At 35.7% G+C, this 17,414-nt stretch overlaps 1 protein-coding gene across 1 annotated transcript in view; it reads left to right on the top strand.

Annotated features, from left to right (window-relative positions):
• Positions 1-397: 397 nt before the first annotated feature.
• BEND7 (BEN domain containing 7) overlaps positions 398-17,414 on the top strand; it is a 441,939-nt gene continuing 424,922 nt past the window's right edge. The window contains exon 1 of the mRNA XM_053716488.1: positions 398-855. Coding sequence (XP_053572463.1) covers positions 795-855 — 61 coding nt within the window. The 5' untranslated portion in view covers positions 398-794. The remainder of the gene's footprint in view (positions 856-17,414) is intronic.

Raw genomic sequence — 17,414 nt, 5'->3', positions numbered from 1 at the left:
TATCATACATTAGATGAATGCACTAAATTAATATTTATATTGTGTACATCCTATTGGACATATATGATCAATAATATATAATTGACATAAGGCATTAATTAAATGATTTCATTATAAGTAGTGAATTACATATAGGTAAATAATACCATATGCATTTGCAAGTAGTAATCAGTATTCGTTACATTAAATCCAGTCACAGTTTTTCTCCCACTGCGCAAGCGTAGATTTCTTCTCCCTTTAATCGGCTTCTCCTTTTCCCTATTGCGTGACATCACCTGCTGTATTACCTACAGCAGCCACCAGGTGCCGCTTTCCTCCGCTAGTAATGATGTTCTTCTCCCCTGTTTATCATTGACACTAAATGAAAAAGAAAAAAAGGGGGAAGGAGCAGCGAAAGAAAGCAAAACACACAGGCCTGTCTGCAGCTCCTGGTCATACCTCGGATATATCCTCTAGATCTCAGGGGATCTGCGCCTGCTGGGGCCTTCTTGGGATCTATCATTTGAATTATCTGCACATTTTACCCAGCACTTCTTATAAAAAAAAACTGGAAAAAAACTTTGCAACCAGTCAGGAACTAAAACTGCCCATTTTTAATGTTTATTAAACCTTGCACCTCCATGTGTGCCTAATAATTTTATATCTTTTATATTTTATTTCACCCTCCACTTCCTTTTTACTGTCATCATTTGTGAGATCTTTTTTTTTTTTAATTTCTCAATTGTTCCCCAGTCTATTTTCTCTAACAAATAATAACTATCATCACAAAATATAGATTTGTATATGTAAAAAAAATGGAGTTCTCAGAAAGGAAAAGAAGCAGAAAATCTCAGAGCTTTAAGCTGGTGAACCAAGGTAAGAACAATTAAAAGACTTACAGGATAGTAAAACATAAAGACAGGTGAATTAATAATATACTGTATATTTATAATGTGTCTGCTGCAAGACTTGTTACTAGTGTGTACTGTGCTGTCTCTTTTTCCAGCACTGCTGAATATGTTTATACTTTATAAATAAAACATACAATACATAATAATTAAAGGACCTGTCAAAACAGAACAGGATTTTGGTGACATTGAATTTTGCAGGACGACACTATAACAGCCTAACAGGTGCCTAATGGACCGTCTGGTAGTCAAGAGGTTAATAAGGTTGCTAAAATAAAAGCAACAGGGTACCCCAAAGAGACAGACTTGGCATAATTCGGGATTAGACCATAAAGGGACAAGTGAGGGAACGGAATGACAGGTGCACAATAGGCTTTGTACCAGACGTGTGTATGTGTGCGTGTGTTTGTATTGACTGCTGCGGCTCTGGTGCTTCTGCGGGACGCTGTGTTTAACAGGTGCGGCACCGGGCTGCTCGGTATACAGGGTTACAGGAGGATTTGTCAGGAAATAGACTTGGCAGACGAGAAGGGTAAAGGCCATGAACGTGGAAGTGAAGAGAGAGAGATATCCATTTGCTGTCTGGTATTGACGGCTTCCCAGACTGTATACAGTGACGGAGGAGGGGGTGGGCTGGCGGGAGAGTTCAAGGCAGGTGACAGTGCTCACATTTTACATACAGGAATATATACTTCCATTTCACACTTATAGTCATGTATAACCCACCTCGTACTTTATATATAGGAATATATACTTCCATCTCACACTTATAGTCATGTATAACCCACCTCGTACTTTATATATAGGAATATATACTTCCATTTCACACTTATAGTCATGTATAACCCACCTCGTACTTTATATATAGGAATATATACTTCCATTTCACACTTATAGTCATGTATAACCCACCTCGTACTTTATATATAGGAATATATACTTCCATCTCACACTTATAGTCATGTATAACCCACCTCGTACTTTATATATAGGAATATATACTTCCATTTCACACTTATAGTCATGTATAACCCACCTCGTACTTTATATATAGGAATATATACTTCCATCTCACACTTATAGTCATGTATAACCTACCTAGTACTTTATATATAGGAATATATACTTCCATCTCACACTTATAGTCATGTATAACCTACCTAGTACTTTATATATAGGAATATATACTTCCATTTCACACTTATAGTCATGTATAATGCCACCTCGTACTTTATATATAGGAATATATACTTCCATTTCACACTTATAGTCATGTATAACCCACCTCGTACTTTATATATAGGAATATATACTTCCATCTCACACTTATAGTCATGTATAACCCACCTCGTACTTTATATATAGGAATATATACTTCCATTTCACACTTATAGTCATGTATAACCCACCTCGTACTTTATATATAGGAATATATACTTCCATCTCACACTTATAGTCATGTATAACCTACCTAGTACTTTATATATAGGAATATATACTTCCATCTCACACTTATAGTCATGTATAACCTACCTAGTACTTTATATATAGGAATATATACTTCCATTTCACACTTATAGTCATGTATAATGCCACCTCGTACTTTATATATAGGAATATATACTTCCATTTCACACTTATAGTCATGTATAACCCACCTCGTACTTTATATATAGGAATATATACTTCCATCTCACACTTATAGTCATGTATAACCCACCTCGTACTTTATATATAGGAATATATACTTCCATCTCACACTTATAGACACGTATAACCTACCTAGTACTTTATATATAGGAATATATACTTCCATTTCACACTTATAGTCATGTATAATGCCACCTCGTACTTTATATATAGGAATATATACTTCCATCTCACACTTATAGACACGTATAACCCACCTCGTACTTTATATATAGGAATGTATACTTCCATTTCACACTTATAGTCATGTATAACCCACCTCGTACTTTATATATAGGAATATATACTTCCATCTCACACTTATAGTCATGTATAACCCACCTCGTACTTTATATATAGGAATATATACTTCCATCTCACACTTATAGTCATGTATAACCTACCTAGTACTTTATATATAGGAATATATACTTCCATTTCACACTTATAGACACGTATAACCCACCTCGTACTTTATATATAGGAATATATACTTCCATCTCACACTTATAGTCATGTATAACCCACCTCGTACTTTATATATAGGAATGTAACTTCCATCTCACACTTATAGTCATGTATAACCCACCTCGTACTTTATATATAGGAATGTATACTTCCATTTCACACTTATAGACACGTATAACCCACCTCGTACTTTATATATAGGAATGTATACTTCCATCTCACACTTATAGACACGTATAACCCACCTCGTACTTTATATATAGGAATATATACTTCCATCTCACACTTATAGTCATGTATAACCTACCTAGTACTTTATATATAGGAATATATACTTCCATTTCACACTTATAGACACGTATAACCCACCTCGTACTTTATATATAGGAATATATACTTCCATCTCACACTTATAGTCATGTATAACCTACCTAGTACTTTATATATAGGAATGTATACTTCCATTTCACACTTATAGTCATGTATAACCCACCTCGTACTTTATATATAGGAATATATACTTCCATCTCACACTTATAGTCATGTATAACCCACCTCGTACTTTATATATAGGAATATATACTTCCATCTCACACTTATAGTCATGTATAACCTACCTAGTACTTTATATATAGGAATATATACTTCCATTTCACACTTATAGACACGTATAACCCACCTCGTACTTTATATATAGGAATATATACTTCCATCTCACACTTATAGTCATGTATAACCTACCTAGTACTTTATATATAGGAATGTATACTTCCACCTCACACTTATAGACATGTTTAATGCCACCTCACAATTTATGTATACTTCAATCTCACACTTATAACATGTATAATCAGGGATAGGCGAGGTGTCCATACATGGACACTGGTGTCTGTGACTAGACCTTGCAGTGTCCGCCACAACCTTAGTATATCTTTTCTTTCTGATTAAATATAAAAAAAAATATATGTAGTGTGAATAAAGTTAGTGGCTTGTCAAGAGACTGCAAGCGATATTGGGTGATAAGTTATGGAATAAATAAAGCCTGAGTGAAATACTGGATGTGCATCAGTATAATAACACCTAGCTCTATACAAAGACACAGTAGTGACACTGGCACATGGGTATAGTCAGACAAGGGCTGGTTATAGGATCAGTGGTATCTGCATCAGTATAATAACACCCAGTGCTATATAATGACACAGTAGTGACACTAGCACATGGGTATAGCCAGAGAAGGGCTGGTTATAGGATCAGTGGTATCTGCATCAGTATAATAACACCCAGCACTATATAATGACACAGTAGTGACACTGGCACATGGGTAACATGGGTATAGCCAGAGGAGGGCTGGTTATAGGATCAGTGGTATCTGTATCAGTATAATAACACCCAGCACTACATAATGACACAGTAGTGACACTGGCTCATGGGTATAGCCAGACAAGGGCTGGTTATAGGATCAGTGATATCTGCATCAGTATAATAACACCCAGCACTATATAATGACACAGTAGTGACACTGGCACATGGGTATAGCCAGAGGAGGGCTGGTTATAGGATCAGTGGTATCTGCATCAGTATAATAACACCAAGCACTATATAATCACACAGTAGTGACACTGGCACATGGGTATAGCCAGAGGAGGGCTTGTTATAGGATCAGTGGTATCTGCATCAGTATAATAACACCCAGCACTATATAATGACACAGTAGTGACACTGGCACATGGGTATAGCCAGAGGAGGGCTTGTTATAGAATCAATAGTATCTGCATCAGTATAATAACACCAAGCACTATATAATGACACAGTAGTGACACTGGCACATGGGTATAGCCAGAGGAGGGCTGGTTATAGGATCAGTGGTATCTGCATCAGTATAATAACACCCAGCACTATATAATGACACAGTAGTGACACTGGCACATGGGTATAGCCAGAGGAGGGCTTGTTATAGGATCAGTGGTATCTGCATCAGTATAATAACACCCAGCACTATATAATGACACAGTAGTGACACTGGCACATGGGTATAGCCAGAGGAGGGCTGGTTATAGGATCAGTGGTATCTGTATCAGTATAATAACACCCAGCACTATATAATGACACAATAGTGACACTGGCACATGGGTATAGCCAGAGAAGGGCTGGTTATAGGATCAGTGGTATCTGTATCAGTATAATAACACCAAGCACTATATAATGATACAGTAGTGACACTGGCTCATGGGTATAGCCAGACAAGGGCTGGTTATAGAATCAATAGTATCTGCATCAGTATAATAACACCAAGCACTATATAATGACACAGTAGTGACACTGGCACATGGGTATAGCCAGAGGAGGGCTGGTTATAGGATCAGTGGTATCTGCATCAGTATAATAACACCCAGCGCTATATAATGACACAGTAGTGACACTGACTCAGGGGTATAGCCAGAGGAGGGCTGGTTATAGGATCAGTGGTATCTGCATCAGTATAATAACACCCAGCACTATATAATGACACAGTAGTGACACTGGCACATGGGTATAGCCAGAGGAGGGCTGGTTATAGGATCAGTGGTATCTGCATCAGTATAATAACACCCAGCACTATATAATGACACAGTAGTGACACTAGCACATGGGTATAGCCAGAGGAGGGCTGGTTATAGGATCAGTGGTATCTGTATCAGTATAATAACACCAAGCACTATATAATGATACAGTAGTGACACTGGCTCATGGGTATAGCCAGAGGAGGGCTGGTTATAGGATCAGTGGTATCTGTATCAGTATAATAACACCCAGCACTATATAATGACACAGTAGTGACACTGGCACATGGGTATAGCCAGAGGAGGGCTGGTTATAGAATCAGTGGTATCTGTATCAGTATAATAACACCCAGTGCTATATAATGACACAGTAGTGACACTAGCACATGGGTATAGCCAGAGGAGGGCTGGTTATAGGATCAGTGGTATCTGCATCAGTATAATAACACCCAGTGCTATATAATGACACAGTAGTGACACTGGCACATGGGTATAGCCAGAGGAGGGCTGGTTATAGGATCAGTGGTATCTGCATCAGTATAATAACACCCAGCACTATACAAAGACACAGTAGTGACACTGGCACATGGGTATAGCCAGAGGAGGGCTGGTTATAGGATCAGTGGTATCTGCATCAGTATAATAACACCCAGCACTATATAATGACACAGTAGTGACACTGGCACATGGGTATAGCCAGAGGAGGGCTGGTTATAGAATCAGTGGTATCTGTATCAGTATAATAAAACCGAGCACTATAAAATAATGTTTTTAATTTAAAATGTACCTTGGTGTCCTTTACTATGGTCTGTACTTTGGAAAATGTCCGCCACAGCCTTTGTCTGTGCCTATCCCTGTGTATAATTCCACCTCACACTTTACTTATAGAAAGAATACTTCCATCTCACGCTTATAGAAATTACTAATGCCACCTCACACATTACTTATAGAAATGTATGACACCTCACATTTTACATATAGGAATGTATACTTCCATCTCTCTCACTTAAAGAAATGTATAATCAACCTCATACTTTACATATAGGAATGTATACTTCCATCTCTCTCACTTAAAGAAATTTATAACCCACCTCATACTTTACATATAGGAATGTATACTTCCATCTCTCACACTTAAATAAATGTATAATCAACCTCATACTTTACTTATAGGAATGTATAGTTCCATCTCACACAGTTATAGACATGTATAATGCCACCTCACAATTTAGTTATAGAAATGAATACTTCCATCTCACACTTAAAGAAATGTATAACCCACCTCATACTTTACATATAGGAATGTATACTTCCATCTCTCACACTTAAATAAATGTATAATCAACCTCATACTTTACTTATAGGAATGTATACTTCCATCTCACACTTAAATAAATGTATAATCAACCTCATGCTTTACTTATAGGAATGTATACTTCCATCTCACACAGTTATAGACATGTATAATGCCACCTTACAATTTAGTTCTAGAAATGAATACTTCCATCTCACACTTATAGAAATGACTAATGCCACCTCAAACATTACTTATAGAAATGTATGACACCTCATATTTTACATATAGGAATGTATACTTCCATCTCACACTTGTAGAAATGTATAATGACACCTCACACACATAAATGTATACTTCACTCTCACACTTATAGAAAAGTATAATCCACATCACACTTTACATATAGAAATGTATACTTCCATCTCACACTTATAGAAATGTATAATGACACCTCACACTTATATAAATGTATGCTTCACTCTCACATTTATAGACATGTATAATGCCACCTCACAATTTAGTTATATCAATTAATACTTCCATCTCACACTTATGTATATGTATACTTCCATCTCACACTTATAACATATAATTCCACCTCACACTTTACTTATAGAAATGACTAATGCCACCTCACACATTACTTATAGAAATGTATGACACCTCATATTTTACATATAGGAATGTATACTTCCATCTCAAACTTATAGAAATGTATAATGACACCTCACACTTTTAGAAATGTATACTTCACTCTCACACTTATAGAAAAGTATAATCCACATCACACTTTACATATAGAAATGTATACTTCCGTCTCAGTTATATAAATAAATAATGCCACCTCACACTTCCATCTCACAGTTTAAGGGACACTGAACCCACATTTATTCTTTCATGATTCAGATAGAGCATGCAATTTTAAGCAACTTTCTAATTTACTCCTATTATCAATTTTCTTCATTCTCTTACTATCTTTATTTGAAAAGCAAGAATGTAAGTTTAGAAGCCTGCCCATTTTTGGTTCACAACCTGGGTTGTTCCTGCTGATTGGTGAGTAAATGTCAGCCACCATTTAAGAAGTGCTGTCCAGTGTTTGAACCAACAATTGACTGGCTCCTTAGCTTAGATGCCATCTTTTTCAAATAAAGATAGCAAGAGAAAGAAGAAAAAATGATAATAGGAATAAATTAGAAAGTTGTTTAAAATGTCATGCTCTATCTAAATCATGAAAGAAAAAAATTGGGTTTAGTATCCCTTTAAAGAAATGTATAATGCCACCTCACACTTTACTGATAGAAATGTATATTTCCATCTTATAATTATAGAAAAGTATAATCCAAATCACACTTTACTTATAGAAATGACTAATTCCACCTCACACTTTACTCATAGAAATGTTTACTTACATCTCACACTTTACATATAGAAAAGCATTCTTCCATCTTACACTTATAGAAAACTATACCACCTCACACTTTACTTATAGAAATTAATACTGCCACCTCACACTTTACTTATAGAAATTAATACTGCCACCTCACACTTTACTTATAGAAATTAATACTGCCACCTCACACTTTATTTATAGAAATGTACACTTCCATCTCACAGTTATATGATTAAATAATGCCACCTCACACTTCCATCCCTCAGTTATAGAAATGTATAATACATCCTCATACTTTACTTATAGAAATGTATAATGCCACCTCACACTTTATTTATAGAAATGTACACTTCCATCTCACAGTTATATAATTAAATAATGCCACCTCACACTTCCATCCCTCAGTTATAGAAATGTATAATACATCCTCATACTTTACTTATAGAAATGTATAATGCCACCTCACACTTTACTTATAGAAATAAATAATGCCACCTCGCCCTTTCATCTCACAGCTATAGAAATGTATAATGCAACCTCACACTTTACTTATAGAAATAAATAATGCCAACTTACACTTCACTTATAGAAATAAATAATGCCACCTCGCACTTTCATCTCACAGCTATAGAAATGTATAATGCAACCTCACACTTTACTTATGGAAATTAATAATGCCACCTCACACTTTTATTATATAAATAAATAATGCCACCTCACAATTTACTTATAGAAATGAATAATGCCACCTTATACTTTACTTAAAGAAATGAATAATGCCACCTCATACTTTACTTATAAAAATTAATAATGCCACCTCACACTTTACTTATAGAAATATATAATGCCACCTTACACTTTACTTATAGAAATATATAATGCCACAGCATACTTTACTTATATAAATTAATAATGCCACCTTACACTTTACTTATATAAATGAATAATACCACATCATACTTTACTTATAAAAATTAATAATGCCACCTTACACTTTACTTATATAAATGAATAATGCCACCTCATACTTTACTTATAAAAATTAATAATGCCACCTCACACTTTACTTATAGAAATATATAATGCCACCTTACACTTTACTTAAAGAAATGAATAATACCACAGCATACTTTACTTATATAAATTAATAATGCCACCTTACACTTTACTTATATAAATGAATAATACCACATCATACTTTACTTATAAAAATTAATAATGCCACCTCACACTTTACTTATAGAAATGTATAATGCCACCTTACACTTTACTTATATAAATGAATAATACCACATCATACTTTACTTATAGAAATTAATAATGCCACCTCACACTTTACTTATAGAAATGTATAATGCCACCTTACACTTTACTTATATAAATGAATAATACCACATCATACTTTACTTATAGAAATTTATAATGCCCCCTCACACTTATAGAAATGTATAGTTCCACCTCACACTTACCTATAAGTTGCCCCCACACTTACTTATAGAAATGTATAATGGTACTTTACACTTAAAGAAATGTGTAATGCAACCTCACACCTATAGAAATGTATAATGTCACCTCACACTTATAGAAATGTGTAATGCCACTTCACACTTATAGAAATGTATAATGCTATCTCACACTTTACATATAGAAATTTATAATGCCACTTTACACTACATACAGAATGCCACCTCAAACTTTACATGTAGAAATATCCAATGCAAGTTCTCTCTAAAAAGTATGTTAGTTGATACTAAAGTTTGTATTAAAGGGATAGTCTAGTCAAAATTAAACTTTCATGATTCAGATAGAGCATGCAATTTTAAGCAACTTTCTAATTTACTCCTATTATCAATTTTCTTTGTTTTCTTGGTATCTTTATTTGAAAAAACAAGAATTTAAGCTTAGGAGCCGGCTCATTTTTGGTTCAGCACCTGGGTAGCGCTTGCTGATTGGTGGTTACATTTAGAAAGACAGCAGTGAGAAATGAGTAGTGAATGAGTGATCTAGAGTGATTTAGGAGGCAGAGACTTTTGGCCATCACTATTCAGAGACTTTTGGCCATTCTCTGTGAAAAGCATTATTGGGCTAAAAGAAGCTGCACCCTGGTAAATCAACATAGAACAAGCGAACAAGTTATTGAGCTGGTGTTTGTTCCTGAGAGTCTGCTTCTCTTTCTGTATGTATGTATATGTGTATATATATATATGACAATGGGGTAAAGAAGCCTGAATACCCGTGCGCACATACAAAGGAGTGTGAGAAGCCATAAATGGGAGCTCTGAGAGTTATCATTAAAAATCCTAAATATACAAGAGTGACTACACATTATTAATACCTAAGCAGTTTATACATACAGCGCAAATAGAATAATCTAACACTAAAAAATGATGGAGACAATTCTAAGGTATTAGTGGAGATACTCAAACCTAATTTTGTGGAACTAATTTAATTCCTACAGTTTTACTTCATATCCCAAGGAATTGGTAGAAACTCATATTGAATAATAATATATTTATTTATATGAGGAAAAGATTCCCACAGTCCATTAATTGCTTATAGCAACTTTCATAATCAATTGTTGTGTTTAGACCCCTTGGGGTAACTGTATCGAAATCAAAAATCCATCTAGCCTCAAGGCGTAGTAAGGCTGGCGCTCTATTTCCACCATGCCTGAGTGGAGGTACATGGTCTATCAGCATAGTCTTCAGTGATGACACTGGATGGCCCGCTTGCAAGAAGTGCCTAGCCACAGGTTGATCTGAGCATCCTTTATCCAGTGCTTGGCGAATAGCCGTCTTATGATTGGCTAATCTCTCTCTGAAAGTTGTAACCGTTTTGCCTATATAATAAAGGGAACAGGGACAGATGAAAGCATAGACAACATATTCTGATGTACAAGTTAGTCTGTGCTTAATAGTATATCTCCTGTTTGCATGTGGGTGATGAAAGCTTTTGCCTGTAATTAAACTGTTGCACATGACGCAATTCCCACATCGAAAACAGCCATGTATCGGATCGTTTAGTACCAACAAGTCTCGCAGGTTCTTAGACCTCTTATATACCACCCGCAGAGGCGGGGAATCATAAAAAGGAAGTCTTGTGTCTTTAGACAATAAGATCCAGTTGTTCTTGATGGTAGTGGCCACTATCTCTGAGCCAGGCGTAAATGTCGTAACAAATTTCAAACGGTTATCACTGGTGCTCTGTGGTTTCTTTATTGTTAAACCCTCCTGGGTCCAGTGCTCTGCAACATTACTTTGATCTGTGATCAGGTGGTATGAGTACCCTCTTTGGAGGAACCGCTGTGCCATCTCCTGTAGCTGGATCTTCTTGCGGGAATCTTCGGTGTTATTCCTCACGACACGCAGGAGCTGCGAGGAGCTGACTCCATTTTTTTTTAAGTGTGGATGAAAACTATCGTAATGCAATGTTGAATTTTTGTCAGTCTCCTTCTGATATAAGGTAGTTTGTAAGCTATACCCTCCTGCAATGGGAACGTTAAAGATTTCCAATTTCAAAAATTTATTTTATTTGGATCCCATTCAATCTTAAAGTGAAGGTGCATTTTGATGAATTAGTGCCGGTTTTTAATAAACCTATTAAAAACAAGGGCACTTTAATTCATCAAAATTTACATTTCACGGTTTTATTAAAAAAACTTACCTTTTTATCCTGAATGCTGATCCATCGATTCCCCCGGCCGTTGGAAGCCTCTGCAGACGTCAGAAATGACGAATCAGGTTTCCTCCAATCACAGCTCCCCCCCTGGGGGAATCTTAGCCTGATGCAACGCTGTGATTGGAGGAAGCCGGATTCGTAATTTTGGACCACCGAAGACGGCTTGCGACGGGCGGAGGAAGAACTGGAGCGGCTGACAGGATTAAAAGGTAAGTTTTTGAAGAAAACAGTGAAATGTCAATTTTGATGAATTAAAGTGCCCTTGTTTTTAATAGGTTTATTAAAAACCGGGCACTAATTCATCAAAATGGACCTTCACTTTAAACCTTATTGTGGATTCCAAGGCACTAAGGTAGTTAAACCATTCTAGGAGAGATTCTGAAGTGCCTCTCCAGATCAAAATTACATTGTCTATATATCGATGGTAGAATCTGATGGAGTCCTGCTGAGAGCCAAAAATACTGCACTGCTCATACATTGCCATATATATATATATATATATATATATATATATATATATATATATATATATATATATATATATATATATATATATATTTATTTTTTTATTTACAAGATGTAGCAAGAAGAGACTTGCTAACAAAAGAATACACAATATAGCACTCTAGGCTTGTTTGCTATTTGTTACAAAATGTAATTCTACTTGGATATAGTATATAAAAAAGTACTAGTGAAACAAAGGTTAAAATTTAACTTTTAATAGTATTAAATAAAATAGGATTTGAAATTAAAAACACACTTAAGCTGCTAGGGGTAGTAGATACATATGTAATTCAGTGTTATGTGGTTCTATTCCAACCTTTCCAAATTTCTTTTCTCAATATAAAAGAGTGGAAAGTATGCAGTATTTTCAGAGTTAAAAAACGACAACAGTTATTTAACATAACTCGGTCCTTGACCGCAATTACACTTAACTCTGTTAGGTATAAATTATTGAGGGTATTACATCAATACTCTGTCCACACTGTGTGTTGTAATAAACATAGAGTAATACCAGCTGTATTGTTAGTTCTGAATAACGTTGTAATTTACAAAGTGCAAGAAGTGGTGCCAATACTTTGAAGCCTTTCTCAGCAAGTGTATTAATACAATTTACAATGATATGATACTGCTTATAATAGCTGTGTTATATCGAGTGCTAGTATACCAAGTGATTCCAATCACACAGTGGGTTGCTCGCAATATTGTTACCCTTTATCTCAAGCTGCTCAATACAATATATAATAAGCTTACAACTTAACACTCTTATCTTGAAAGTATATGTATAGAACATAAGATTTTGATTATATGTATTTAGAACAGCATACTATCGCTCAATACAAATGAGTGGAAAGTGGGTAAACTGACATGTTATACGAATTCACAAAACATCATTGGGCATCCAATGGTCAGCTACAACGATATAAATCTACCCTAGTAACTATAAAGCTCACTACCACAGAGCAAACAACTATTACAAGTTCTGTTATACTAAACGAAAAATTACTTTTGGGTAAATAACAGTCAGCTTAAACCAAAAATTACGTTGGGGCACAACTAAACCATTTTCCCTTGGCAATCACATGACCTATCATTTATAATAAACTTCAGTCCAATTTGAATTTCAAAAGAAATTTGGAACGGTTGGAATAGAACCACATAACACTGAATTACATATGTATCTACTACCCCTAGCAGCTTAAGTGTGTTTTTAATTTCAAATCCTATTTTTTTTAATACTATTAAAAGTTAAATTTTAACCTTTGTTTCACTAGTACTTTTTTATATACTATATCCAAGTAGAATTACATTTTGTAACAAATAGCAAACAAGCCTAGAGTGCTATATTGTGTATTCTTTTGTTAGCAAGTCTCTTCTTGCTACATCTTGTAAATAAAATTGATTCTCAATACATTAGCACCAATACCCCGAAACAATTAGGAATTACGAATGCCTTTTACTTATGGGTGATTTTTAGGCTTCTTAAAAAACTATCAGTAGTGCCATTGGCTCCGTTACCCAATTGCCATATATATGTTGGCATATGATGGGGCCATGCTTGACCCCATCGCTGTGCCCAAGGTCTGTAAAAAGTAATCATCTTCAAACCTAAATTTTGTTTTCTCCAAGCAGAACTCCATCAGATGCAACAGAAATTTGATAGGGGGACCTGAGTAATATTCATTTTTGATTAACATTTTTTGACCATTTCAACACCATGTTGGTGACGTATAACTGTGTACAGACTCACAACGTCCATTGTGACTAGGATATCAGTATCTTGTAGAGGTTCCAATTTACCAAGCAGATTGATGAGTTCAAATGAGTCCCTTAAATAAGATTTAGTATTTTGAACCACCGGATGTAAAAAACAATGGATAAATTCTGCTAAAGGCTGTAATATATATATATATATATATATATATATATATATATATATATATATATATATATATATATATATATATATATATATATATATATATATATATATATAAAAAGAGCTAGGAAAGGGAGGGCACTCTAAGGATTTATATACATCAAAGTTAGTTTATTGTTTATAACAACAACGTTAGAAAGTCATAAGGATAGGTCGACGTTTCGGCTTGATGAAGGCTAGATGAAGCCTTCATCAAGACAGATGAACAACTCACAACGGCGACTAGCAGCCGCACACAACACCACCAGCAAAACAGAATTCTGTTTGATGTATATAAATCCTGAGAGTGCCCTCCCTTTCCTAGCTCTTATCTACAATCCATTGAGGATTGCACCCAGGTGCTTCATTATTAGTTGAAGCTGGAGTGCTGGAACACGTGCTAATTGGAAGACAGCAGTGAGAAATTGAATTTGTGTTTCACAGCTATGAGGTTTAGAAAGGATCCAGGTACAGCTGGGGGCGGATGGTGGGGTATGTGGGGGGCACCCAAAATTTTGTAATTTTGAAGTTTTGATAAATTAAGCTGAAAAGTTCACTATGGGCCTTATATTCGAAACCTTGCCGGTATTAAGAGAAATCACACAAAGGGCTAAATTAGGAGTGGTCCTTTAACTGTTGCGCGCAAGCAAAAAGGGGTCCAGCACGGCTCTTTCCTGCCGTTGGAAGTAGCATCTGTATTACAAGTTGAAAGTAAACGTGTTCACTTCGAGCAAATTGAATTTAACGCGCGTTCGGATATCGTGACTTCAGATATGTGCATTTTTGCACTTCAGGAGCTAACGAATGTAGAAGAAGGGAGCTGCAATCCGGATTCGGCTCTTTTCAGAGGCGGATTTATTCTTGTACTCATTAGGGAACAGCACTCTAGAGCAGCAGTACACGGAAGGGGTTGACCAGGCCCAGAAATTTCATTATATAATAATACAAGTCCTCTAGCTGCTGTATATAAAGACCTTTATTGTATCCACATAGGGTCCAAACAAGTGAACGGCAGAGGTTAAAAAGTGTTTTTATTATTATTGTTGTTAGTTTATTTTTCTTCTTTTAAAAAAAAATAAAAATGCTGTTACTTGACAAAGATAAAACCCATAAAGTACAGTGAGCACCCTGTGTAGCGCTTGCTGATTGGTGGCTCCTAAGCTTACATTCCTGCTTTTCCAAATAAAGATAGCAAGATGACGAAGAAAAATTGATAATAGGAGTAAATTAGAAAGTTGCTTAAAATTACATGCTTTGTCTGAATCATGAAAGAAAAAAATTGAGTTTAGTGTCCCTTTAAGTACTTTTTAAATGTGTTTTCTTCTAGCAATCACATTGCAACGAATAAGATGTTACTTTTTGCCATTCCATTTTGTTTGTTGCTTATCAAGATCACCCAAATTCTTGCTTTACAATATACCTACAGTAAGAAAAATACTATAGAATTTCTTTCCCCACAAAATAAAAAAACAAAAAACATTCACAAAGCGCCATTGATTTCAGTACAGCCAAACGCCTAGGACGTTCAATGCCGTCCTGACGGCGCTAAAGCCCAGCTCAGTTAGGACAACATGGAACGTCCTAACGTCGGGAAGAGGTTAAAAAGTGTTTTTATTATTATTATTATTTTTTTTTTTTTTAAATAAGAAAAATAAATGATGTCGTTACTTGACAAAGATAAAACCCATCAAGTACAGTGAGAATGTAAATTTTAATGAGATTTTAGTAGCTGTATTATTTCAACTTTGCACTTTCAACATTTAAAGCTTGTGAATATTGTAAATTCCATTATAGAAAATGATTTAACCCCTTAGTGACCAGACCATTTTTCAATTTTCTTACCGTTAAGGACTAGGGCTGTTTTTACATTTCTACTTTGTTTATATTTAGCTGTAATTTTCCTCTTACTCATTATATTTGCTGCAGTGTAGGATCCCCCCTTACCCCCCCCAACCTCCCTGATCACCCCCAAACAAGCTATCTAACCCTTCCCCCTTTACCTATTTGCCGCCATCTTAGGTACTGGCAGCTGTCTGCCAGTACCCAGTTTGCTGCAAATTAGACTCTTTGAAAAAAAAATTAAAATAAAAGACCCATTTTTTCTGTAGTGTAGCTGCCCCCCCTCAATGCCATACCCCCCTCCCAGATTCCTTTCCGTTATCGGATCCTAAATAGGATACCCCTCCTTCCCCCTTCCCCCTTACTGCCGCTGCAGCTCATATTATTATTTTTTGTATGCCTGTAGCATGGCATAGCGGTCCCACCAGCTCCCACCCCCTCCAGTAATGGGCCGCCCACCCACCTCCCTCCTATACCTCCCACGCCACCAATGATTGGCACCATCATTGGCCGATGTAGAGAGGGCCACACACTGGCATCACTGCAATACCATGAGAGTGTCTGGTAGCGATTACAATCATTTTCACTGAGGACGTACAAAGTACATCCATTGTCATTAACCGACAATTTTTGCAGGACGTACCTGGTCGTTAAGGGGTTAAGTTGCTGCTATATTTTTCTATGAGAAAATAATTTAATGCACTCTTCTTGATTAAAGATAAATATCTTGCAAAATTGGAAAACTTGGTTTGGAAACATAAAAAGGTTTGTTTTGAACACATTAATTATTACACTGCGCAAAAAAATGAATCCAAACAACTCAAATGGAAATTCTTGTGCTATTAGTCCACTGTATTCATTATTTTTGTTTAGATTATGATTTTCGATCCCAATAACTTGGCCTTAATAAAGAAAAACTTGTTTGTAGACAAATTGAATATTTTAATAGCTCAATATAGAAAATAAAAATCTGGGATAGAAACAGACACTGCTTTCACTATTTAAAGTGAATGTCAAGTTTAACCCCTTAATGACCGAGGACGTGCAGGGTACGTCCTCAAAAAAAAGGCAGTTAATGCCTGAGGACGTACCCTGCACGTCCTCGGTGTGGAAAGCAGCTGGAAGCGATCCTGCTCGCTTCCAGCTGCTTTCCGGTTATTGCAGTGATGCCTCGATATGGAGGCATCCTGCAATAACTTTACATGGC

This window comes from Bombina bombina, chromosome 6 (genome assembly GCF_027579735.1).
Source record: "Bombina bombina isolate aBomBom1 chromosome 6, aBomBom1.pri, whole genome shotgun sequence".
In the NCBI taxonomy this organism is placed as follows: domain Eukaryota; kingdom Metazoa; phylum Chordata; class Amphibia; order Anura; family Bombinatoridae; genus Bombina; species Bombina bombina.
This window is presented reverse-complemented; position numbering and strand designations above follow the sequence as displayed.